Source organism: Delphinus delphis, chromosome 7 (assembly GCF_949987515.2).
Source record: "Delphinus delphis chromosome 7, mDelDel1.2, whole genome shotgun sequence".
NCBI lineage: Eukaryota > Metazoa > Chordata > Mammalia > Artiodactyla > Delphinidae > Delphinus > Delphinus delphis.
Window position 1 is genome coordinate 92,038,203 of NC_082689.1, and position 27,201 is coordinate 92,065,403.

Here is a 27,201-nt window from a genome sequence, read left to right on the forward strand (position 1 = left end):
TTCCTGAGGTAGGCTTGTATTGCCACAAACTTCCCTCTAAGAACTGCTTTTGCTGTGTCCCATAGATTTCGGGTCATTGGGTTTTTGTTTGTTTGTTTGTTTTCATTCGTTTCCAGGTATTTTTGATTTCTTCTTTGATTTCTTCAGTGGCTGTTTAGTAGCATATTGTTTAGCTTCCATGTGTTTACGTTTTTTGAATTTTTTTTTCTTGTAGGTGATTATAGAGTCATAGCTTTGCAGTCAGAAAAGAAGCTTGATATGTTTTCAATGTTCTTTAATTTAATGAGACTTGTTTTATAGCCTAGCATGTGATCTATCCTGGAAAGTGCTCCATGTGCACTTGAAAAGAATGTTTATTCTGCTGCTTTTGGATTGCATGCCGTATATATCTATTAATAACTATTAAGTCCATTGGTCTAATGTATTGTTTAAGGCCTGTGTTTCCTTACTGATTTTCTGTCTGGATGATCTGTCCATTGATGTAATTGGGATGTTACAGTCCCTTACTATTATTGTGTTACTGTCAATTTCTCCCTTTATGTCTGTTAATGTTTGCTTTATGTATTCAGGTGGTCCTATGTTGCCTGCATATACATTTATAATTGTTACATATTCTTCTTGGATTGATCCTTTAATCATTATGTAACATCCTTCTTAGAGGTTAGCTTTTACATGTTATTTAACTTCCTTATTTCCTTCTTAGAGACTAGTTTTTAAGTGTTATTTAACTTCCTTATTTCCTGTGCTCCTCTCATACCACTTCACATGCCACCACTGAATATAAACATCTCCGTTTATTTTCATATGTTCTCCCTGTCTCCACTTAGAACATGCTTTCATGTTGATCCTCCAAACTCTCTTGAAGCATTATCTCCATTATGAAGATTACTCTCAGGCATCATTAAATGGTTTTAACTATGTCATACATATATATATGGCCTATATATTACAAACATATGTATATATATAAAATGTAACACACTACTGAAGACACATTACCTAAGACATTATAGCATAATTGTTAGTACAATTGTTGTCACAATTAAAAGACTGTATTAATGACGCATCTTTACAATTCCAGTGACTAGGACAGACCCTAAGATATAGCTAGCACATAACAAATTATTTTTGAAAAAAAAAGTTATGTGTGATGGTCATCCACTTTCTACTCACCAAACCAACATATTTAAAACTAGGACATGTTCCCTTATCTTATCATGTACTGTCTTAATGCCAACTCTGGGCCCAGCATTACAGAGACATAGGACTTTCAAGAACTATCTTACTGGTGTGGAGTGGTTAACTAACACAATTAACAATTCAAAGCTAAATGGTGTGCATTCTAAAGTAGCTGTGTCCATTTAATGCCAAATACTGAATTTAAAACATGGTGCTTAACTGTCACCACACCAATATCTTTTCCCAATTTTTGATTTAGTTTTTAGGTTTTTGTTTTGTTTTGTTTTCTTCACCATATAAATACACTGCATCTCTAAGCCATTTCATCCCACATTTGTTGATATGCCAATCTCTAGGCCACACTGTCACGAATGGAATAAATTTTTCCCTGTCTTTATTAGATTTTTGAAAGTGCATCCCTTCTTTCAATGTTTTACCATCTGAGAAATATCCCTTGAATGCAGGCTGAGTGGTTTTAATTTCACCTGACCAAAGGGCAAGAAGAAAATGGCCTCACCAAATCCAAGCTTTTAGATTTACAGGTTAGCATCATTCTTGCTGGTGCTTCTGAACTATAAAAGAGAAATACAATTCTCTCTACAACAATAACTGGTAAACAAAATCATAAATACTCTGCTACATTTTCATTCACAATCTATTGGCCTGTCTACTATTACTAGTAACACTTCTCATATTGATTATTATAGCATTATTTTGGCTGCAGTTAAAACACCACATGGACAGTGAACAGCAGAACCAGGTAAATATGCCATAGATGTTATTATACTATTCCGACAAACACCCTGAATCGAGGTCAAATGGAGACTTGGCTAGCAACAAGAATAAGTTGGCAACAGAACTGCACGGAAGTCCCATTCATCCTCAGCATCCAGCAGGAGACTCTGAGGCCCTTGGGAGAGAATTAGCACTCTTTTCTGGGTTTTGTTGTTGTTGTTTTTATTCTGGTATCTAGATAGTCTATTACATTTTATTTCATGAGAGATCCATGGAAATTAACCTAATTTTTTCCCTAAGACTGTGGGTTCCTCTAAGATCAGGTTCTTGGAATGCAGAGTAATTAATTCACAGTGGATGGTGGGATTTTCAAGGAATAAAAGTCAAGCAATTCCACTTCAGAGAGTGAACAGAGTATCCTGGAGCCAAAGGAAAACTTAACCTTGTGGAAAAGTCAATTATGACTGAGAAAAGAGTTTCCAAAATCAATGCTCTTAAAATCCCCTCTCCCTTCCAAATCTAACAATAATTTTAAAAACCCAAAACAAAAAAGCGGTTCTTTATAAAAACTGAAATGCAAAAAATGTCATCAATTTTGGCCTTTGTTACTGCATTAGCAGAAAGGTTAGAAATATTTAAACTCTGCCTCTTTAATTGGGCAAACACTCTTTGGTCCCTTATAACTGCAATCCAATTGTTCTCTTGAACAATTTGACTTGAGCCAAGAAGACATTTTCATGTTGCCAGATTTGTCAAGGTATATCCATAAATAATAACAGCAGGAAATTAAAGCATTTATAAGAAAGGAAAGTAATGGCTAAATAACCTTTCTGGTTCACTTCCAAACAAGAGCAAAATCAAACCTTTGTAGTGATTACAAAGATAAGTAGTAATCTTTACCATGCCTTTAATGCAATGTGGCTGTTCTGTATTTTCCAATGCAGCAATAGTTTGACTACTGTATTCAAATTTCTACAAGAGTACATTGTTGCGTTATATACATCCATGTGTATGTATCTTGTCCCCACATCTAAGTGCCCCCACTGAGAACTGGGTTACCAGGCTTAGGCTTTCTAAGGGCTTTCTGTTTCCATGTGTACCAAAGTATTAATTTGGAAGTATGCCTTGGCCTAAGATATTTTTCCTCTTTTTTAGATGCTTGAAGCACCCTGTACCAGGGCTTAATAGGCTGCTAAATCTGCACTTAACACCCCTCCTCTATTTAACATCCCCCAACATGTAGCATACGACTTCCAATGCTAGAACACCATCCTTCCACTTTCCTCCTAATTACAAATTTCCTGCCCAGCATGTTTCCATTAAGAAAGCTGGAATGATTAAGGTTGAAAACACTATAGAAATAGGTGATCGATAAGAAAGCTATTTTTACTAAAGAAACTTTAGGAAGATGAAGATGTCAATAGAAGATTAAATGTTGAAGCTTAAAATTGATCATAATATACCAATTCTACAAAATTCTTACGTATGTGTTGACCCCTGAAGATCCTAGTACTGTAGACAACAGTAAAAGGGAAGAAGGAGAAAGTAGAAGAGAAAGATCACCAAGGTCTGAAAGAATAATCTGAAGCTTTTTATCTAAATTCGTTCTTCCAAATTCAGAGGAGTAAGCACAGTCATGTTCTATGCTGGAAGAGAAAGTGTGTAAATTGTCACTTTCCAAAGGTGACATTAGAGAAGGAAGAAAATTTAACTACTAATTTTTAAATAACTCTAGCCCTATAAATTTGACACTGTAACTTCAATTGTTGAAGCAAATGCTAAGGTATCTGTAAAGATGATCCTTCTATGAGTCATGAGCTGAATCATCCAAGGCTATGGTCATGGCCTCTGAAATGATGAGAGGCCATGTCACACACACAAGAAAAGGCACCTGGTATGAAAAGCTTTACAGGATGAAATGGATGTATTTCTACAATGAGAAATCTCGCATCTTCTCTCTCTAACCAAGTCCTACAGCAGAGAATGTACACGCACACTCAAGGAAACATTCTCACCTTGACCACTTCTACAGAGGGCACTGTTGGGTTCCCCAATGCGCCTGGAAGAGGCCATATATTTTTCTAGAGTGGAAGCATTACTGCACACTCTCAGCTTTTCAATCCATTGACTTAAATAAATCTGGGCCAGTTTTTCAGTCCTTATATGTTATCACTATCCTAAACTCTGAAACAAATGGATTGTATTACACACGCCTAATAGAGAGCACACCACGGAGAAAGTTGTCTTTCCTCCTCCTTTTCCTCCTTCTTAGTTTCGTATTATCTAAAACCTGGCAATAAATGAATGGATCCTTGATATCTGAAAGTGAAATGTCTGTAGAATTTCTCACACTCACAAATTCACAAAAAACTTCTCCTATAGAAAAAAAAAAAAAAGAATGCTACTAACTCTTCATCAACTGACTCACTCCAGCGTACCAGCACCTTAGCCTGTAGCAGTCATTTCTACTAGAGATCTTAGGTATATTTTCTCATTTAAGTTTCACAACAATCCTTTGAGACTGATATTATTAGCAGTACTATTTTGACTATTCCAAACTACTTCAAGCAACAGAACTTACGGATAGCTTGTAAAGAGTCAACCAAACATTAAATTTGTGAATGCTGGCGGTCCATTATATCGAGGAGAATATGAGAAGATGGTGTTGGTGTTGATTTCCCTTCCAATCAGCAGCAGAATCTGTCCCCAGAACTGGCTGCCTACCTTCCTTGGCCCTCTGTGCCGTGGACGCTGGTGTGCTCTGGGCACAGTACACCTCCCGGGTCTGGATCCCACCTCCACAAACGGGTCCCGTCATATGCCAGTGGGGGTCTTGCTGCTCGAGGAGGAGAGAGACTTGGCATTCTTTCCATTCAGAGGTCCTCCAGGAATATCTGTTTGGTTTGTTTAAAAGAAGAAGAAGAAGTAAGGAAAATACAATATTCTACAGGAAACTTAGGTCATCAACATCAAACGTACGTAATCGTCTCTCTTTCTAGTACCAAATCTTTGCCTATGGATAAAGACGTTTACCAGCTTTGAATACTAAATCCCTTTTATTTCCTGCAGCAAAATCACAGCAGCCTATAGTGCTTATAGTACAGGCCCAGAGGAGCGAAGGAAGGAAATATGGATAAATGGTAGATATGTCTCAGCCTCAAAGCTCTAAGAGAGTACAGAATCAAGGGAAGGAGCTGGAAACCAATTGAGCCTAATACATAGCAGGTAAGCTTGTCATGGGGTTTCATTTTACAAACCTCAGGATGACTTTGTGTGAAAGCTGGCCTTTCTTTTTTAATTAGTGGGCCAGTGTATGAATGTCTGAACATATTAGTTTAAATGGACAGAGATTACCTCCGATTTTTCAACCTTCTTGATAGAGGTACTTCTATCAGTTTGACTCCACTAAGATAAGGGTATACATATTAAAAATGAGTTCACAATGTGCCACTGTATTTAATTGACAATTACTTTTTTTTTCTTACATAAACAGACATGCCATGGTTATACTGATTTAGAATATGTCTTCCAGGTTTACAACTGGTTGAGATACACTGATAGACACACACGCACACACACAAATAAAAGGAAAAAACACAGTGAAGTTTGTACATAACTTACAGAAAACACAACAACCATAACAACACTACACTCATACCTGGAGAATGACTGCAGACAGAATTTCCTTTTGTGGCTTATTACAGCATTCCTCAAGCCCACAGCATTAACAGAACCCTACAGCACTCCCATAAATACCAGAAGACTCATTAGCTTCTAAACAGTAAACCAAACCTAAGAACATTCTCATATTCGCTGTCCCATTTCAGATTTAAGGAACGTTTTCTCAGTTATGTGATTGTTTAAAAGAAAAAGTAGCAATAAAAATAAACATGTGTCACCAAGGCCCTGGCCTTACAGAAACCAGAGTAAAAATGAAATCAAGTAACAGACATCAAAATCAGGAAGCAAATCTCTAAGAAACCTAAGAGTGAGCAAAGCCTCTCACAATGAGCGTCATCATTCTAAAAAGCTTGAAAGCTGAGGATCAACAGTCTTGTGAAAAGCCCATTGTAGAAAAAGAATTTGGACAATCCTGTGGGGTTTGTTGTAATAATTCTTCTCCCTCTGCCTCACTATTTGATCTTCACAGGGTTTTCCAAGTGAAAATCAGTCACCGGGCTGGGCAAGAGTCTGAAATGTAGAGTTCAGGTCCTGTTTATTACTAGGGGAATATAGACAATAATGTGTTTCTAATTCCTGGGCATGAGATCGAGAAAAGTCTAGGTCTTCCCAGAGACGGTCCTTCTCCAGAGGTGATGCTCCAAAGCCCTTTCTCCTCACTAGACAGAGTTGTCTCCCTTGGCTTCATGGTGACCCAGGCAGAAGGCCTGTCTCTTGTGTCTCTGAGTCTCAGGGTACAGGTAGCTCATTTGTCTCTGGACTCCAGGGCAAGGCACAGTGAGGCAGGGGTGGGTTATTGGATGGTTATCACATTCTCATTTCAAACCCTCTTCCTCCAATGATTCCCTAAAAGAAGAGCTCTCTGTCTATTAAGGAGGTCAGATATAGCCCTGACTCCAAGGCTCCTATGATATAGTGAGCACATAAGGCAGGCAAAAAGGGGCAGTGCGGTATAGACAGCAAGCAGACCACCAACCGACGTGGTCTGAATCTGAGCCTTGCTACTTACTAGTCATGTGACTTTCACTGAGTTCTGTTTTGTAAAATAGGGATAATAATACCAAATGTGAATCAAGGAGTATAATAAATGTTCAATAAATGTTCATTCCTTTTTTTCTTGTGTCCTTCTACACCTGCCTTTTGTCCCCTGCTGATACAGAAAACACACACACACACCCCCAACACTGTACTTATAAGAACTTAATTGATTTCATCCAAAGTCCTAATATTAAGGATCCAGGAATGCCATGGTCTGACTTCCAAGAACCTAAGTTCAGCAAAGAGCATAAAAGAAACTTAGAGAGTTTAGAGTTATAGCAAGTCACAGTAATCTGTTCACTTGTTTGAAAGGAATGGGCCATGCTGTATAAATTGCTTTTTCAATTAATTTATCATGACCCTATAAGAATTAGCAATGGAGGAATTTGGGAAGTCATTATGGAGAAAAATGAAAAGGAAAATTTAATAACTATATCTATCTATCTCTATATATATAGTCTTATATATAATGTAACAAAAACCCTGTTGCTAGCTCATTAACCAAAAACACCCAAATTCTATTCATTGGCAAACAACGAATTCTCTAAAGATAAAGAAGACATTTATCACTACTGCTATTGTTTACTACCTCAGAGAAAATACCAACCCAGAAAGAGGCAAAGGAAAAAACACACCAGTGAAGGGCTTCTAAATTCCTTTTTAAAATGCAGGTCCTTTCATAGTCTGTCTTTTTTTTCTTTATTTTTTTTCAAATGCACTATCTATGTTTAATCAAAATCACCCAGAAGCCATGAAAACTGAACAGTCTGAATTCCACCAACCTGGGAAAGTGTCTCTAGGATCTGACAGAATAAGAAATCAAAGGAGACCGCTCAGCTAAACGTTGCTTGTTATCTCCTTTAGTAGTCGTTACAGGGATAGTCCTCCAGGCTCCGGACAACTTGGCTTTCTGACTGCCAGGGGCACCCTCTTTAATGGCTAAGTCCACGTCAAAGATCAGGCCTTTCCACCCACTCTCTCTCAACTCTGATGCCTTTCAACCCAGCCTCACTTTGTCCTTCTGCTTTGGAGGGAAACGGGGGGCATTTCAAAGCCCAGCGTCCTGCCCTTTGTGGGTGAGCAGCATTCTGAAACCAAGTGTAGAAATGCCTCAAGTAAATGGCCATGACATGAAAACAATTAGTTGATCCTCATAGCCCCTTACGAACGTGACCTAGGATCCCTTTGTCTTGTCACACACCCCAGCTGAACAGGATAGACAAAGCATTCATTTATTCAGGCTTCTAGGGTATCAGGACAAATCCCCCAAGGAATAACAACATCCAAATTGTTCTGCATGCTTACTCAGTGCCAGGCACTGCACTAACAAATCTAGGTGCATGACTTCATGTCATCCTCCCAACAAGCCTATGAAAAAAATATCACTTCCTCTTTTACAGATGGGAGAATTGGCATAAAGAATAAGACATTTGCCAAGGTCACATAATTAAGTAAGTGAAAGAGCAGGATGCAAAGACAAGTATATCTGATTCTAAAGCACATCTTCTTAATGAAATGATTCTCTGGTAGATTAAAACGGTGAATGGTAAACTCATGTAACTTGGTCTGCGGATATAAAAAGCAAGTCCGTAGATGACAGGTAGCTACCTGCCCAGCCGTGATGAAGACAAATAAATGTTGGTCTTGGTCTGAGGAATTGCTTTCTGGGATGAAGCAAAAAAGTATCATCAGTTGATGACAATGATACTGTCACTGACAACTGACCAGTAATATTTTACAGTGCCAGTATAAATTCCTTCCAGTCTCAAACACAAAGACAGTTTGAGAATATCACACAGCCAGTCACTTTATAATTTGAACGCTGTGTGTGGTCACATAGGGTCAGATTTTTAGCACTTTCAGGAGATAAGTACAAGTTAAAAAGAGAAACAAAATATAAGCCAAATAAAGGAATCTCTAATTGTAAAAATTCAAATTTCCACCAAATGGTGCAATGACACTTTATTTGAAGAGTAATGCTTTTTCAAGGCCCTGAAGTCAAATTCTCCATTTTGCTCCCTGGTCACTGTGAATGTTAGGTAAACCTGCGATCATCTGTTCATGTAAAAATGACTCCAATGTCCCCACCATTAGTGACAGAGAACACTGTCAGCCACTCATATACTGAATACACAGGGGAAACAACTTGTGAAAGAATATCTCAGTTAATGTAAAGGTGTGTATGAGAGATGGATGGCAGAAGGAACCAAAAAGCAGGACTCCCTAGCTCCCTAGGAACAAAAATAAGCCTGCCCAAGAGTAAGCAAATCATTTACTCAACCATGTGTTCATTCCTCCTTTCTTTGAAGAACTAAATCTTGAGCTCCAACTGTGTGCCAAGTATGATTTCTGACAATAGAAGTGCATAGCAGTGAGCAGGACAAAGTCCCTGACCTTGGGAAGATGACCTTCTAGTGGGGCAGACAGACAGAAATGAACCAATACATAACACGGCATCAGTCACATGTCCATCAGAAAGAAATGGAGGAGGAGAGCTATTTCAGTGCCATGACCAGGAAAGTCTGCAGAATCCGGAATAAAATGAAACAGTGGGCATAAGAAAAGGTGGACAGGGAGAATTCTAGGCAGAAAGAAGAGCATGTTCAAAGGTCCCAGGGAAGGACAGTGCTTGGCACTTTCTAGGAAAGCACAGAGGCCAGTGTGGTTGGGATAGGCAGCTCAAGGCAGGAGGGAGAGGGAGTGAGAGACAGTCGGGGCCCAGGCTACAGAGAGCCTGGTGGGCTGAGGAAGGGCTGTGAGTGTTACTCCAAATGTGCTGGGAAACCACTGCCAAGTTTTGAGGAAGGCAATCATATCATGATGACATTTAAAGTTTTAAGAATCATCCTGGCCACTCATTAAAGAATAGACTATAGGGGAGTGGAAGAAGGGAGATGAATTTGGAGGCCTTTGCCAGTCCAGGAGACATGATGTTAGGCCTTTAACTGGGGCAGTCACAGTGAATGTGATGAGAAGTGATAAGATTCCGGACACACTGTGAAGGTGGAGACAGCCTTCTCATGGATTATATGTGGATAGGAGATAAAGAGAGAAGTGAAGAATGATTCCAAATTGCTTTTGGCCCAAGTACTAGCAGCACAATTGCTTGGCACTGAATTCTTACCTGGGACAGCCCAGGAAAGGGGACAAGAACTCAGATATCAGGGCAACCATGTATTATGACTGTGAAATTCAGTTTTTCTTCATTTACCTTCTAGAATCTGCTTTCTGAAGCTTTCTCCCACACCTGGAACTCACTGCCCGATTTCTTCATATGTACCCCATAATTTAAGTCTATTCTTAGGAAATGATCAATAAATGTATTCACAAGATACATATTAAAAGTTAATATTAAATATTTTATCATTCTAAAAAGGTATATGCAGTTTAAAAGAAGAAACCAAGATTAAGCCAAAGAAAGAAATTTCTAATGGTGGGAATACATATTCCCATGAAGAGATAGAGGAGACAAATTCTGGATTAGGAAAAGCTACTCGAGGGCCAGAAATTCAATCGCCCAGGTAGCCAGCTTGTCTTCCTGAGAGTGATGTTGTCTAACCCAAGGAATCCTGTATTCAAACCATTCTCTAAATTGATGGGGGGAGGGCAGAAGGAATGAGGAATGAATGCATTGTTCTGAAGCAAGGAATAGAGATATCCTAAATTAGCAAAGCCAAAATTAGAAAAGTAGGCACATTTAGTGATTATTTTTAAAAGACTTCCATCCTACTAAGGTGACATAAAGTGATTCTAATAGCAGTAGGACGGCAGGACCATCAGAGTTTTATAGCAACCCCTGCCCTTTAGAATGCATGCTTTGTCACTTTCAGAACGCTTAGAATTGCTTACAAAATGTGAATTTCTTTTCTCCTTCTTCTAAAGGCTTAGATTTAAAGCAAAGCAACATGGAATAGAATCTTAAGTGATTTAATGATGACAGACTGAAAGAATAATTGCATTAGTGAATGGTCCTGTTTTGACTAAGCACATATAGATTTGCAAACACTCTTGGAATTGAAACCCTAGTGCAAGGTATTCAAATTAAATGCGCGTATATTAAAAATCAGTGTCTGCAGCAAGACTAATTTATGATAATATCTGTTGTCCTTTTAAAGTTGTAAATTCATTTAGAAAAGAATTAACTTGTCATTTTTTGCTGAACAGACGACCAAAATAAAGGGAGCCAATCAAGCTTTATACATCTTACGCTCTAGTAATCTTTTATTGAATAGAGTGGGACTATTGATTATGGAAAGCTACTCTGAAGTGCAAAGCTCTTTGGCAGATGGCTTTGCTAGGCAAACTCCACATATGTATTATTAATAGATTTCTATCCCTATGCACAGCACTTAGTAGTACATTAACTTTCTTACACTAACAGGGGAACAGATCTTCCATCCAGGAGAGCTGAAAGTGGCACAATGGGAACTCATGAAACAATATGCACCAGTAAAAGCTGGACTCAGTAAAAAGGCATCAGTCTCCTTCTGCTGAAACAATTTACAGATTCTTTGAAACTGTCGTTTCTTTCCTGAAACAGATTCTCCTGAGGGTTCCAGGTCATGACTCCTTTACTCCTGAAATCCTACAAAGAGCTGCTTAATTAAAACAATTTTAAAAAATGCTTCCTTAAAGAACCCATTAATTCATTTAACAACCATTTATTGAGCTTCTATTATGTGCAGGGTGTTAGGTGCTGTGGTAGACGATCAATTGAAAAGATACATTAGAGATGGTAGGTGACGTGTGCCATTCTTTTCCAGAAGGCAAACTTACATATTCAGATTGTGATCTCATGACTCATCCTTCTCGAAGCTACTCTTATAACCAATGAAAACAGAAACTTCTTATTTGGAAAACCAAACACACTTAGCAAAAGCAAGGCCGCCACTGGGGACAAAGTCACATCAAGCTCTGTGTGTTTATTCCTTCCCTGGGTCGGCATCCTTACGTAATCTCCTTGATGATGCCAATTTTAGATGCTCTTTATAAGAAATGACTTCGAATCCTGCACACACATAAGATAATAAGTATCAGCCTGGAATAAAGTACCCTGTGCATAATATTGTTCTGGATCTGCCCCACATTTAATGATTCATCCTTTGTCTGCTGAGCATTTACTCCGAGCCAGGCACTTTTATAGGTGCTACCCGCTCTAAAGTAGAGGAGAAAAATGCATTAACAAAAAATCCAGATACGTATGTTTAGAATGATGTGCGGCAACATTACTAACTATGAAACACTCTTAAAGAACATGGTTATCGGTTCAATATGCTCTAGTTTTTAATGAGTATATTACACAGGATTCTGAAGATGAATAAACTAAGTGAACACAGACTAAAATTTCCTGAATTCTCCAGCAATCAGCACAGTGACAGTCTGAAGCAGGTGTTGAACAAACATCTCTTTCAAGACACGTCAACGCTGTTCCAGCACTCACTTCGTTCCAACGGGCAGAGGAAGCCAACTACCAAGCCAAGTTCTACTCACCATCCCTTCTGCTGGCACCATTCCTGGCTTCAACACTCATCTAAAAAATCCATCAACTAATCCCCAGAGTTTTCTCAAGGAAAACTTGAGAAAATTTTAGATTTTAGAAAATCTAAAATCGGGTTCAGTGCCTTAAAGAGATGGTAGGAAAAAACAGGCTGGTCACAGGGGCTTGTTTTAGAAGCACATCGAAGTGGGATGCAGGAGACCCAGATAGATCTCTCAGTATGAGTCTGCACAGACAGACCTTTTGCAAAGAATCTCTAGTTCACCCATAATAAACTCATACATACCAGAGATAAGGAGGGACAAATTATGAGACCCCATCTATTCAGTGCCAGACTGGAGTGTTGAAGCAATGTTTAGGAAATTGGCTTTTCTGTACAGTAATATCACACAGTCTATGTAATACTATCAGTCATGCAGCTTCTGCCTTGAGATCGTCTTTAAAGTTTTACTCTATGCTGGTCTTTATAACAGCACTGTCTGATATTCAATTTTAAACTCTAAATGGTCGTTTAAGAAGTAGAACAGCCATCTTGGTGTGAAAGCCTCCTGGTGAGGTGGTGGAAGTTGCTGGTAGGTCATCTGAGGTGTCGCTTCCAAGAAAGATGTTGACGTTTTTCAGTATTCTTGTGTGTTACAGTGTCTTCAGCCAAAACAGGCTCTCTGCTTAGGCACGAAGGATCTGGAGTCATAGCTGTTCCAGCATCAAGTCATGTCTCAGCTACCTGTGTCCTCTGCCTTTCCTTATGCTATCCAGTAAACAGGGCCACCTTATCATTTATGGTCTTAGAATGCTTTTCACCTCCCTCTTAGTTGAGATGGAGGGTCTAATGCTTTAGATGTTGATTAGGACAAAAGAAAGAACCCAAGTGCCAAGGCATCTTATAAAGCACATATCTTTCAGTGTTTTGAGGCAGAGAGTAACATAATGCCTAAAGCCATGATGACAATGATAAGAGGTCAACACACCAAGAGAAAAGGTAGCCAGTGACAAGTAGATTTGTCCCATCTCTCTCATTTCTATCCCAACCCCATAATGTACAGCGTGAGTTCTTAGTGTTATGTTGGAGCGGGGAGCACAAAATTTCAAGTAGACTGTATAATACTGAAGAAAGGGGTTTCATGGAATCTATACATATCTTGGTCAAATAGCATACTTCTGAGGCGAGCTTAAGGCTACACAATGCTAACTCCCTTATACAGCTGACTCTTGAACAATGTGGGGTTAGGGGCGATAATCCTCCAGGCAGTCAGAAAATCTGCTACAACTGATAGTCACCCTTTGCATCCATGGTTCTGCGTCTATGGATTCAACCAACCTCAGATCATGTGACGCTGTAGCATTTACTATTCAAAACTATCCGCCTCTAAGAGAACCTGTGCAGTTCAAACCACTGCCGTTCAAGGATCAACTGTAGTTCTAAAATTTCCCAAGTGAGCTTAACATAGGCTGGCCCCTGTCTCCTTTCGGGTTCACTTATGCTAGCTGCCCTGAGGCGCTTCCAAAGGGTTCGCTCTCAGGGAGCTCCTCGAGAAGGGGTTCCTCATGGTCACATCTCCTTTCATGTAATCATGCCTTAGGGCTTGGCACACATTTTGTTCACAGTGAAAATGCTGACCAGTGGAGTCCAGCTGGTGAGATGAGTAGTCCCCAAGCTATGCAACTAAAAACCGTTGTGAGCATTATGAACATGCAGGGACCAGAGCACATCTCTAGCTTATCTCTTCTTGGAATATTCTTCCTCTAATTAGATGAAAGGCTAATTTCCTCACTTCCTTCAAGTCCTCCCCACAGATCCTGCTAGTTCAAATGAGGCTTCTCTAAGGACAGCCTCTTTAATTCTGTAACCTGAGCTGATCCCCCATCACAGCACCCCAGAAGCCTCTATCTTTACCCTGCTCCAATGCTTCATTTTTTCCATATCTTGTACACAAAGTATACAGTTTATTTATTTATTTATTTGGTACATCTTCACTAAAATTTAGGTCCCACAAGGGGGAGGGAACTTTGTCTAATGTGTCCTCTGAGGTATCGGAAACACTTAACATACTGCTTGGCACATAGGAAGAGCTCAGAGTATATTTATTGAGAAAAGGAACACATCTCCTATAGCAAATATGGTGCAAGGGTAAAAGCCAAACCACATTCTAAGAGAGGACATTTCCCTGCTGGGGAGAAGGATGGTGAATTAAATTGCTTGATGCATATGAAGTGCTCATGAATTCTGGGAAAGGAAAAATGGACGTTTTTGTTCCCTAAGAGATTTTTGTTTCCATTTCCCTTGTTCACAATGAATTTTAATCACTGGTGTCCAAGTAGAAACAAAAGTTAGCACACGGCCTTTACGCTTTCCTGTGGTAGAGGCCACAGCTCGGATTTCAGACAAATAAGAATGTCAGCCAATGTTAATTTTGTTGCTATTATTTATACATGCTCTTTTCCACCACAAAGTGGAATCATTAGCTAACACGTCAGTCTCCCTAGGAAACACTGGTTGGTATTCAGTGAATTTTCGAAGACTCCTATTTCCTACAAATTCACTATTTGAGAAGGTTTTTAGAAAATGTCATACTCAGTAACATTTCCAAACAGCAGAACTAGAGGCCCAGGTTCATCTCCAATGAACTTTGTCAGGCCCTGTTTTCAGATGTTAAGGTTCAATCAAATGAAAAATACAGAAATTAATCTTGGGTACATCTTGAAGTATTACCATTCCACGGTATATTGTTGGGAAAAAAATGATACATACGAATACATGTATATGTGTGTCTATACCCTTATCTGGGTGTGTGTCTTCACTATGATTATCGTTAGGGTCAGTGTGATGTATTGGAAAGAGCACTGAGCTTGAAGTCAAATGGACTTTAATTTGAATCCGAATAGTACCGATTTACATCCCTTTTACTCTCAAAAATGTTCTATTTGGATAATACATTCTATGTTATTCTAAATAATCTTTATACAATCTCTGATATAGTTATTGGCCAACAGTAGACGCTCAATAAAAGGTAGTCGTTCTTTAACAAAAGGTTATCCAAGTCAACTTTCTCAATATCGTCAAGGAGGCACCACTCTGATGATTCCAAGAGAATCGTAATAGTTATTAACAAAGAAAAGAGAAGGAAAAAAAATAGGCGGGGCTTCCCTGGTGGTGCAGTGGTTGAGAGTCCGCCTGCCATTGCAGAGGACACGGGTTCGTGCCCTGGTCTGGGAAGATCCCACATGCCGCGGAGCAACTAGGCCCGTGAGCCAAAACTACTGAGCCTGCGCGTCTGGCGCCTGTGCTCCACAACAAGAGAGGCCGCGATAGTGAGAGGCCCGTGCACCGCGATGAAGAGTGGCCCCTGCTTGCCGCAACTAGAGAAAGCCCTTACACAGAAACAAAGACCCAACACAGCCAAAAATAAATAAATAAATAATAAAAAAAAATAAAGGAATTCCTTAAAAAAAAATAGGCGGATGTCTATAAATCAAAAAACTGTTAAAAATATCAGGAAGAGGTCATGCCATTCCGTGAAAGGAATGAAGAAAAAAGGTGCCAAGGTCAAGGTCATCAATAAACCCACATTCTATTCCTAGCAGCCTAACATTGAGAACCCTCCTAAATAATGCCTCCACGGGGGAAAAAAAAATCTCCAAATCACCCAGAAGAAATAACTTTCTACTCCATTAAATTAATACAGTATGCCTTCCAAGGAAAGGAGGGATTCTCTTACTGGAGGAAATGAAACCAAAACCCACCTGCAAAGAGCAACAATAAGAGTCAGTATTCGTGTAGTGCCTCATGTGCTGAACACCAGGACAGACAGTGCTAGTCTGTAGCTGTTCAACCTTCAACACAGGCAGTATAATTAGACACTTGTATTGAAGAGGGAAATGTCTTAGAGAAGTCGTACAGCTTGTCCAAGGACACACACTTTAAGTGTGATGGCGATGCAATTCTAACCCAAAGCCTATCCAAGTTCAAAAGGGACAGAGACCTCAGGTTTTCTTTCCAATCCCATGTTTTGCCCCAAATTAGTGTCTTGAAAGATTGGACACAAACTCAATACAATTAGGGAGGATTCTGTGACAACAGGTTAATCTGTCAAGGATCATGAAATACATCTGCTCTCTCCGCTTTTCAGGCAAGAAATGATGTAAATCTAAGGAGTCATTTTAGTAAAAAATGAACAATCAATATGTAAGGAGTGTGTTGAATCCACCCTGATTTCAATGGTGAGGTGGAGGAAGTGAATGACTATGAATGTGTAAACAGGAACTTGCTCCTCTATACCCGCCCCCAACCTCAACCTCTGCCCCGCCCATACATGCTTTATTTCAGGTTTAAGGAATCACCAGGCCCATCAACAACACCAGCTGAGTTTGTAACCCACTTACCCTTCACATATTCCCAGATGATTAATTTCTACAAGCAGTTATTTTTTGCCTCATTTTATTTTTCACCGAGGGAGTGATCTCAAATCTCAGAGACTATAGAAAAGTTCTATCTAAAATAGCTATTTAGGGCTTCCCTGGTGGCGCAGTGGTTGAGAGTCCGCCTGCCGATGCAGGGGACACGAGTTCGTGCCCCAGTCCGGGAAGACCCCACATGACGTGGAGCGGCTGGGCCTGTGAGCCATGGCTGCTGAGCCTGCGCGTGCGGAGCCTGTGCTCCGCAACGGGAGAGGCCACAACAGTGAGAGGCCCGCGTACCGCAAAAAAAAAAAAAAAAAAAAAAAAGCTATTTAAATCTAAAATACAGACTGAAGATATAGTTCAGGGCAGCTGTCCAGCAGGAATTATTACAAATTCATCCGCAACAGACTTCTAAACAGGCAGCCCCAGTGATTTCTGTCATTATCAGACTGATCCCACTGTAAGCCAACAACCAGAGGAAAAGGCACTGGACGTCTTCACCGAGGGCTACACAATCAGGCAAAATATAACTAAGATCAAGATATTAAATTTAGCTACTAATTTATGTCGACCCTTTTCTCAGCATTCTCTGGTTCCCTAGGGACTCTGAAATAGAAACAGTGCCCAGAGCAGCAGTGACTTTCAGAGAAAGAGCATCCTTAGAATCAGGCGGCTGTCACTCATGAACTATGTAACCTCAGAAGTTACTTAATCTCTCTGAGCATCAATGGCCTTATTTGCAAAATGAAGATGCTTATGAATGGCTTCTTAGGTTGTCATAAAAATTAGGTGTGACATGTCAGGTAATGATAACTAATGGTTATTAAGCACTTATGATATGCCAGGTGCTGGATGAAGTAAGTACTGCTAGTAGAAAAGTAAACTGAGGCACTAGATTTAAGTCACTTGCCAAAATTCACATAAATTACAAAGTCATAACAATCACATAATTAGAAATAGGATTGGAGCCCAGGCAATCAACACAACCCATGCTCTTACCCCCCCTAGGCTTTACTGCCTAATATGAAACTCTGCACTGAGTCATAAGTCACAGCTACAGTTATTGTTAACCTCTCTATACCACATAAAGTGAGATTATATAGAACAACTGAACACTCATGCCAAAGAATACACAATACCTGGGACATGAGTGCAAAAGTTCTCCTTCAACGATGCAGGCCTCCTTCTCGAGAAGTTCAGGGCAGTCCTCTCCGCCTCCAACAGCAACGTGCTTCACATTCCGGCTCCTGCTTCTAAATCCTGGCGAGAGGCTCCCTGAACGGCACGTCTTGGAGCAGGGGCTCCAGGAGGACCACTCGGTGGTTTCGCAGTCTTTCGGCATGATGCAGGACTGGATGGTCACAGGCAAGGAATCTTGCGTGCAAAGCCTGAAGGAACAGAAACAGAAAACAGTAGGCCGTAGACTAAATGGGTACAACCAACATTATGAAGTGCCTATTCTGGATGAAAAGAAAAAGCCTGAAATCTGGGATAGCGTTCAAGTAGGAGAATTTTTTTTTTAAATGTTAGAGGCATCATGAGAAAATACTGAAGGACGTACATTTTAAGAATGAACGCTCTATTTCATCTGAAACTGTGAAGTTATTTCACTCTCGCAAGACACATGTGTAAGGTGAGTCCACATTGTACCTTGTCCAAAGCATCATCAGAAATAATGGAGGTTCTTCTCATGTGCTTTCACCTCTGATACAGCCTAGAGTTACCCTTCGTTCAGTGGTTCCTAGGTGTCACACACTGTCCTGTACTTCACAGGCACTTACAACAGTCTCTTGAGTATACATATTATTATGTCCATTTGTAGATGACAATACTTAAGGTCAGGAAGGCTAAATCATTTGTCTAAGGTCAAACAAAGGTAAATGTAAGCTTTCGAGTACTATTCTGTCCATTCTTTTAAATACTGAGCGATTAAAAAATAAATAAATGTGGTATTATGTTTCCCCATACTGTTAGGCTCTGCGCATCCATTTCCTCATCTGCAAAACTGAAGTGCTTTCCAATACTAACAATGTAATTGGAAAACAGATAAATAAAAAGATAACATGATACTGTGATGAACTCAACATAAAAGCACTTACAATGATGAGGAGAAAAACTGATGAGGCAGTGATAGACCACCTGGGAAAGCTGGGGGTAGGGGTGAGGCAGGTTCTAAGACAGAAGGACATCTAAGCTGCATTTTAAAAGATTAATGGAAACTTCTCAGGCACGGAAAGAAGACTATTTTAACTCAAGGAAGTAGCATATTTGAAGCCCTGAGATAAAATTTGTGGGTATAGGAACCAGTGGTATGCTAGAGTTGGATTTACTGTTTAACAAGGACCAACTGTAAAATTTTCAGATATTTTGCAAGCCTGTTGATTTCATGTAAGTAGCTTAAAATTAGCCATGGTGGAAGTATTTACACTATAGAAACCAGCAAATGACATCAATCAAGTCCCTTTACCCTACCCTGACCCCTTCAACCCCCAGAACTGGTGGTCAAATATTCACAAGCACACCAATGGGGGAAAGTAAAAGCCAACTTGTCAACTGTCATAAATGTGTCCATTTATTACACGTAAAGTTCAAAGAGGAATGTGGATAAATATTAGGTATGTAGTTCTTCAAAACGGATTTCTGGAAAGGCTAAGGAATTTGGATTTATTTGAGCATTAAATAATGTTAAAGGGAGAAAATCAGACTCATGTAGGGAGACAATATTTTGAGTATTATTGGCATTTTTTTCTTTTCTTTGTTGTTAGTATTTCCCTTATTCAGTCAAAGGCATCCATTACTTTGCGGAAGAAAAGGATAATTTTGACAGGAATGTAAATCAAAGAAAGGGTCAGTGTTCAAACACTGACTTCCAAAATTGAGCCTATGAAACTTGGTGGAATAATACACAGGGTTTGGCAATAGTTCCTTTGTATGTGTTTAAAAAGAGAGAAGTATTAAAATGTTTCCAAATTTCTGACCTGGGAAAGTATGTAGAGTAAGGGAGCCACCAACAGAAATGGATTATAGTAGACAGTGTGCAGGGGAAAATGAAATATGTTCATATCTGGCCACAGTGATGAGTAAAATATAGTGAGATTTCCATACTGATATTCATCATGAAGCCATAGAGGATCAGTATGGCTTTCAAATTTCACAATGATATAAGATAAACCTTTGGTCCAATATTTTTTAAAAGCCTATTCAGATCATATTAGGCTCTTCAAAATGAAAAAAGCAATGCATACCTCATTACCATCACTCACTCCAATTAGATATTTGGGGGGCCTGGGATCAAGACAAAATAGGAAGAACCTCTCTTGAAAATGCCCCACATAAATCATAATGTATCGTCACTGTACAATGTGGAGGAAAGAGGGAAGGCCCACCTATTTTTGGTTTATGATATAACAGAAAGATGTTAATCAACAAGCTTCTACGTTCTGACATTTCAGAAATTATTATTGGCCGAGTTATGCCCCTCTCAAATTCATATGTCAAAGTCCTAACCTCCAGTGCTTCAGAATGTATCTGTACGTGAAGATAGTCTTTTAAATGTGGTCACTAGGGGTGGCTCCTAATCCAGTAGGACTGGTGTCCTTGTAAGAAGAGATTAGGACACAGACACACAGAGGAAGAGTATGAGAAGGCTTGGAGAGAAGACAATGGTCTACAAGCCAAAGAGAGGCCTTAGAAGAAACCAACTCTGCTGACACTTGATCCAGCCTCCAGAACTGTGACAAAGTTAATTTCTGTTGTTTAAGTTACAGTCTGTGGTACTTTGTTAAGGTAGCCCTGGCAAACGAAAACAGAACTTTAATAAAGTTTTTAATTTGTGTATGTTTTTAGATAAGGAGTTTTAATTTCTCGGAAGGATTTTCTTCTTCCTTTCCTAAAGAAGATCCCATGCTACACAGTTCTCTGTCTACAGAAGTAGTGGTTTGGTTCTTACCATTTCCTAGCTGTCACTCTCATCTTTACCGAACTGACTCTTCCTATTGGACCAGAAGAAGGGGTAAGATTCCAACAGTACAAGTACTTGCATGGAGTTGCAGGGATTAATCAAGGCTTTTTTTTTTTTTTTTTTTTTTTTGCGGTACGCGGGCCTCTCACTGTTGTGGCCTCTCCTGTTGCGGAGCACAGGCTCCAGACGCGCAGGCTCAGCGGCCATGGCTCACGGGCCCAGCCGCTCCGCGGCATGTGGGATCTTCCCGGACCGGGGCACGAACCCGCGTCCCCTGAATCGGCAGGCGGACTCTCAACCACTGCGCCACCAGGGAAGCCCTAGTCAAGGCTTTTGTAATTTTGAAAAGGGCTCCTAATTCTTGGAATTAGGAAGGGCATATATTCCACTGATTACATATTTACTTATTTTTAAAGTTATTTTTATTAACTTGCCTCCTTGGTTAAAAAAATAATAATAATAAAAGGTATGACATAGGGCCCTGGTCTAATGTGATCACTGAGATTTCTTTTTACCAAAATAGTGGAATAAGCACTAAATGGTGAATCAGAAATATGTGTCCTGAAATTTGCATCACAGTACATTAGCACGACCTTAGTCTCATGGCTACTTAGTTTCATTATTTGCAGAAAAATAAAAAAAGAATAATAAAATGTGATCTGCTTAGCTCCCCAGAGTTATTGTACCCTTCAGTTCAAGAAGAATCACCTTATAAACTAAAGTCCAAAACAAACATTCCTGCCTTTACACAGAATTGGGACTCAATCTTTCCACAGAAGGTGGTATGCCTTTTTAATAAAATAGACATATAGTGTTCATATTTCTTTAAAAGAAAGAGAAGCTACAGTAATTAAACCTCCTTGAGATTTATAGAGTACGTTGTCATTTGTAAATTACTTCACAAGTATTCAACTGTAAAGGAAATCTTTGAAACCAAAAATAACTCTAGTTATTGTTACTTCCTCTGGAAATGTAAGGAAATCTCTTTACATACAAATTAAGGACAGAGCTCTTAAAAGATAAAAATCAACAGAAAAATACCCTCATTTCATTAACACTTCAATTACCACTTTAAAATAGTATTAAATATCTCAAACATTCAGAAGAGTAATGTAATAAACACTCCCATACTTTACTAGCAAAGGCTAACATTTACTTCAGATTTCATTAAATAAATAAAAAATGATAAATTCAGGTGAATTCCCTGTGTCTTTTGCAATCCCAGTTCCATCTCTCTTCCCCAGACACAGCCACTATCCTGAAATTGATTTTTATTATGTTCCACCGCATTTTTATACTTTAACTAAATATGTACATCTTCATAAACAGCATTCATTGTCTTGCATGTTTTTACAAGTCTTACTTAAATATTATTTTGTTATACATATTACTGTGGAAATTATTTTCCTCACTTAATATTATGACTTCTAGATCTAACCACGTTGATAAATGCAGATAATGTACCTTCATTTTTATTAGTGAGTAATACCCCCATGTGAATACAGGGCAATTTATGTATTCATTTTCCCATTAGTACACCTTTTGGTTGTGCTTAATTTCTTCTGATTCCACAGGATTATGTATTAAACCTTCTTTTACATGTCTCTATGTGGTTACACATGTGTGAGAGATTTCCTGAGTATTTTTGCCTGGAGTTAGGCCATAAATAGTCATGTAAACAAATATAATAGGTATTGTGGTATTTTCCCTTTCCTACATGCTCAAAATTCTTGGTTTTATCAGACTTATTTTTTCCAAAATATTGAGGAAGTGCACTTGGTTTTTCAGGTAACCACTGATCTTTATTGATATTTTTCTCAAATCATTAGTGATTACTCAGATTTCCTATCCTATGAATTAATCATTCATATTGTTTGTCCATTATGGTAGGTGGACTAATGGTGCCCCCAAAATGTCCACATCCTAATCGCTGAAAGCTGTGAATACGTTACCTTACGTGGCAACATAAACTTTGATGTGACTGTTAAGGATTTTGAGAGGAAGAGATGATCCTGGATTATTCAGGTGGGCCCAGTGTAATTATAAGGGTCTGTCTAAGAGGGAGGCAAAGGGGCCACAGACAGAGAAGTAGATATGATATCAGAATCAGAGGCTGGGATAATACATGACCCAAGGAATGTAGGCAGCCTCTAGAAACTGAAAAATGCAAGAAAACGGATTTCCCCCTAGAAGCTTCAGGAAAAAAAAACAAACACAGAATAATGTCTTCATTTCAAGATTTCTTAACTTTTAGGCTTCTGACCTCCAAAACTATAAGATAATATATTTGCATTATTTTAAGCCTCTTGGTTTGCTGTAATTTGTTACAGAACCTGTAGGAAACTAATACATCTATCTTTCCATTCGGCTGCCTTTTTCTTATTGAATTTCATAAGTACACACAAACAGATGATGATGACAGTAAATAGATATATAGAGAGAAATACAGATTCTTTATAGTACCCTGTTGTTTTCTCTATATGCTACAAATAACTTTTCCCATAATTTTACTTTTAATTTTGTTGATAGTGTCTTTCTGTGGTACATAACATTTTAGTTTGTTTTTCAGTCTTTCCCTTTATAGTTTGTGCTTTTTTTTTTACCACAAACAAGATTTTTTCCCCATCCCAATGCCATAAGTTGTGCTCTCATATTTTTTCTTCTAGAAAAGTTTTATATTTCCAATTTGATATTTAGCTCATCAGTCAATTTGATATATATTTTCATGTACTGCATTTTATAGGAAGGACCTCCTATTTTGGAAACATCAACATTAAACACATTTGTTCTTCTTGTTTAACCTATATAATTCTGATTTCCCCCCCTATTTTCAGTATTCTTTTCTTTCAAAGAGATTTCCTCAAAATTATCTTCAGACCTTTTTTTTTTTTTTGCATTTTATTTTGCTGACTTCATTATAATAGATCCCATTCATTGTTCCTTTTGAGGTATTTTCAGTACTTGAATGGCAGATTTGAGTTTTTCAGAGTATGTGTTTTATCTGCTAGTCTTCTCTTCTCTCTTCTTCATAACTTTCTTTCCCCTGACTTGCTCCTTTTGAGTTGCTTTGAGAAATGTTTCTTATGCCTAAATTGGAGGCAAGTGTGATAGAAATTATGTAGCTCCTTATATTGGCAAAGGAGTTCAATATGGTTTAACTTTGTATAGAAGTTAGAACCAGCTATTGTTACATGTAATATTTCAGTTCAGGATTTGAACTGAAGGAAGGGAAGAAAAGAATGTGATTTTTACCTTTTTTAACAAATGTGAAAGAATCAGTTTTAAAAATTTCATAATAGTGAGCTGTTTGGCATTTGTTACATGTATAGAGAGAAGACTAATAATCTATATTTATAACTAAATCATTGAAACAGAAAAAGAATCCCATTGACTCTACTTTCTTACACTTTGTTTTTCTTTCTATGTCCTCTTCAGATTTGGCTTCAGGACTTTGGTTTGTGCCGCTAGTTTCCCCTTCCCTCTTTTTTTCCCTTCATTTTGGAAATAAGTTTCTGCATATGTTGTAATTTTAACTAGTTTGTTTTTTAATTAACCCTTTCTCACCCTACTCCTCCCCCCCTTCCCATGATAAATAATATAATAACCACTGAATTTTCAGAATTTAAAAGTTAACTTTTTTTTTCCATTTAAAGGTAAAAAATATTTGGAGCTAGCAGAGACAAAGTGAGAGGCTTGAACCTTGGTGAGCTCTAAAATAGATAAGATCATATTCATGAAAGAGAAATGTCAGTTACTTAGAGATGCAGCTTCTGACTAGTAAACTGTAGAGATTTGTTATAAACATTGTTCCCAGCCCATTACCAACATTTTTACTGTCTGTGAGAACTTAAGTGACAAAGTACTTCTTGGTAAATTCATGGGTCATTTGAGATGTTGAGTTACTTTAGATTTTTTTCAAATAAGTAAATAATATTCATGTAAAACACTGGAGAAAGAAAGAATAATGAAATGTGCTTGTTGATAGCAATACTTTTTGTTGTTGTTGTTGTTTTTTTGTTTTTTTTTTTGTTTTTTTTTGTTTGTTTGTTTGCGGTACGCGGGCCTCTCACTGTTGTGGCCTCTCCCTTTGCGGAACACGGGCTCTGGACGCGCAGGCTCAGTGGCCATGGCTCACGGGCCCAGCCGCTCCGTGGCACGTGGGATCTTCCCGGACCAGGGCACGAACCCATGTCCCCTGCATCGGCAGGTGGACTCTCAACCACTGTGCCACCAGGGAAGCCCAACAGCAATACATTTTTTACTTTAAAGATTTAAAAATGGTCTGTGACCTGTAACATTAATTATTAGAGTGCCCTCTCTTCTCCCTTCCCCTCCTCCCTTCTCCTCTCATCATTTTAATTGTTTGGCTTTTGGAGGCAGTATTGTCCCTTCTGACATGCCAAGAGCCACATGAAAGGGAAAAATATGTGCTTTGGTTCTGGCTTTTTGTTCCCACCATTCGCTCCTAATTGACTTCACACCTACTTGCCATCCTGCAATAGTACAAATCATGAATAAAAATAATTTTGACGTTTTGGAGTACATGAGGAGCACTTAATATGAGTTTTATTTCCTATCATTCCCATCATATCTCTGTTAAGATACAGGTATAAGGATAGAAATGGCTGGTGGTTTTTTTTTTTTTTTAATTGGTAATACAGGAAGGTTTTCACAAAAATAAGTAAGATAATTAGCGAAACGTGTATCTAGAGCACTTCATAGTCTCTGTTTTCAATTTGATTCTTGATTTCATTTTTCTCTGGATTATATTGGCCTTCTACAGCTATTACTGAATTACTTTACAGAAATAAGCTGGTTTATTTCTGGTGGAAAGCTACAGTGTCCGTTGAGTTCCAGATTTGAACATTCTTTGTAAATAGTTGTCTGCATGGATTATGATAAAGAAGATGCTACCAATGAAATAGAAAACCAACTACATGGTATAAGACTGTGATCCTCATGACCACTCTAGGAGGCACTTCCATGCGTAAGTCATAAAGGCCATATTCACTGAATGCAGTGCCAATGCCCCATTCTTATGCCTGTGATTCAACAAAGGCCTTTTCAGTTTACAGAAGCAGTTTGGGGTTTGTATTTACAACTTCCTTGATGGTTACCTGCATGTCCATTGCTGGCAACGGACTTTGTCATTAAAATCTGACTCCTAGGTTAAGGGAGCTATGCTGTGGTTTATTCTTTACTTACTTGGATAAACTAACTTGTAATAGAAATGTACTTTGGTTAATTCTGAAATGTGTCAATTTTTGAATAATCAATCTTAAAAGCAATACAGAATTGTGATTTATTAATTTTAAATTAAAATGTTCACATGTTGTTGCAAGAAAAATTATATCTGAATCAAGATTCATGTTTTTTCTTTTAATAACTGCCTTTTGTATTTACCTTTTTGTCATTACTTTAGGGTGAAAATTCCCATTTCAATCTAAAAAACAAACTTTTTATTAATTATTTTGCAAACATATTTTGTAAGTTTTTAATGTCCAATATTTCTTTCTTATGTCCTACTTATTTATTTTTAATATTACCTGGCTTTTATTTCATGAGTGAATATTTAATATCTTTGACAATATTAAATGTAACCTTTTTTTTTGACTTTCATGACCCTTTGCTCTTATGGATTAGAATGAAGTATCACAAGCACAGATTGGAAGCTCTCTGATCACAGGTGGGTCTCATCAAACGGTAAGCATTTCTGTTGGCTGATTATGTAGAACTCAGACCATTTTATTGGAGACCCTCAAATGTTGGCCTCCATCAGTCTTTATTCTTTAGTTCATGTTTTTCCTAAGATAAGAATTCCCCTATCTCTTGTACTATGTGTATAGAGCTGGCTGTCAGCTTTTTGAAAACTGATTGGAGAAAGAGCTGTCAGGACACTCTCACAAACTATGGACAGATTTTCACTTAACCTGCATGTTCACAGGATGATGTTTCACACACTATGTTCTGCAGGTAAGGGAGTAATTTTTAGGCACACTGAACACATTTTTAATCAGGGCTGCTTACTACTACCTATAATTCTTAAACCTTCCAAGAATCTTGCACTAGAACAGAATAGGCTATACGGTGGTAACAAATAAACCCTGAAATCTCAATGGTTTAACAAAATAAGTGTTCATTTTCCCTTCACAAAGACTTTGATGCAGGTTATTCATCCCTCTTAGAAGGCTCTTTTCTACCTGAAGACTTAAGGACCCAGTTTGTAGCCATCTTAAAAATTCACCATCTAGAATACATGGCTTCCAAGTTCACCATTAGGTAGAAAGGTAGAGAGAGCAGGAGGATGGCCCAAAGTGATTTATGATTTTACCCTAGATATGGCTTATGTTACTTCTGTCCACATTGCATCGGGCAGATCTCAGTCAAATGGCTCCAACATAAGTGCAAAGAGGACAGTGAAATATCTTTCTATGTGCTGTGAAAGAGGCAAAAATGTGATAGGCAGGGCTTCCCTGGTGGCGCAGTGGTTTAGAGTCCGCCTGCCGATGCAGGGGACAGGGGTTCGTGCCCTGGTCCGGGAAGATCCCACATGCCGCGGAGAGGCTGGGCCCGTGAGCCATGGCCACTGAGCCTGCGCCTCCGGAGCCTGTGCTCCGCAACGGGAGAGGCCACAACAGTGAGAGGCCTGCGTAACGCAAAAAAAAGAAAAAAAAAAATTGTGATAGGCAAATGGGTTTGTGTCTGGTACAGG

At 38.7% G+C, this 27,201-nt stretch overlaps 1 protein-coding gene across 1 annotated transcript in view; it reads right to left on the reverse strand.

Moving 5' to 3' along the window:
- The window catches only part of THSD7B (thrombospondin type 1 domain containing 7B), a 752,940-nt gene that overhangs the window by 515,333 nt on the left and 210,406 nt on the right, over window positions 1-27,201 (reverse strand). Inside the window, exons 3-4 of the mRNA XM_060015718.1 lie at window positions 17,668-17,916; window positions 4,639-4,808 (exon numbers count right to left, since the gene is read on the reverse strand). Coding sequence (XP_059871701.1) covers window positions 4,639-4,808; window positions 17,668-17,916 — 419 coding nt within the window. The remainder of the gene's footprint in view (window positions 1-4,638; window positions 4,809-17,667; window positions 17,917-27,201) is intronic.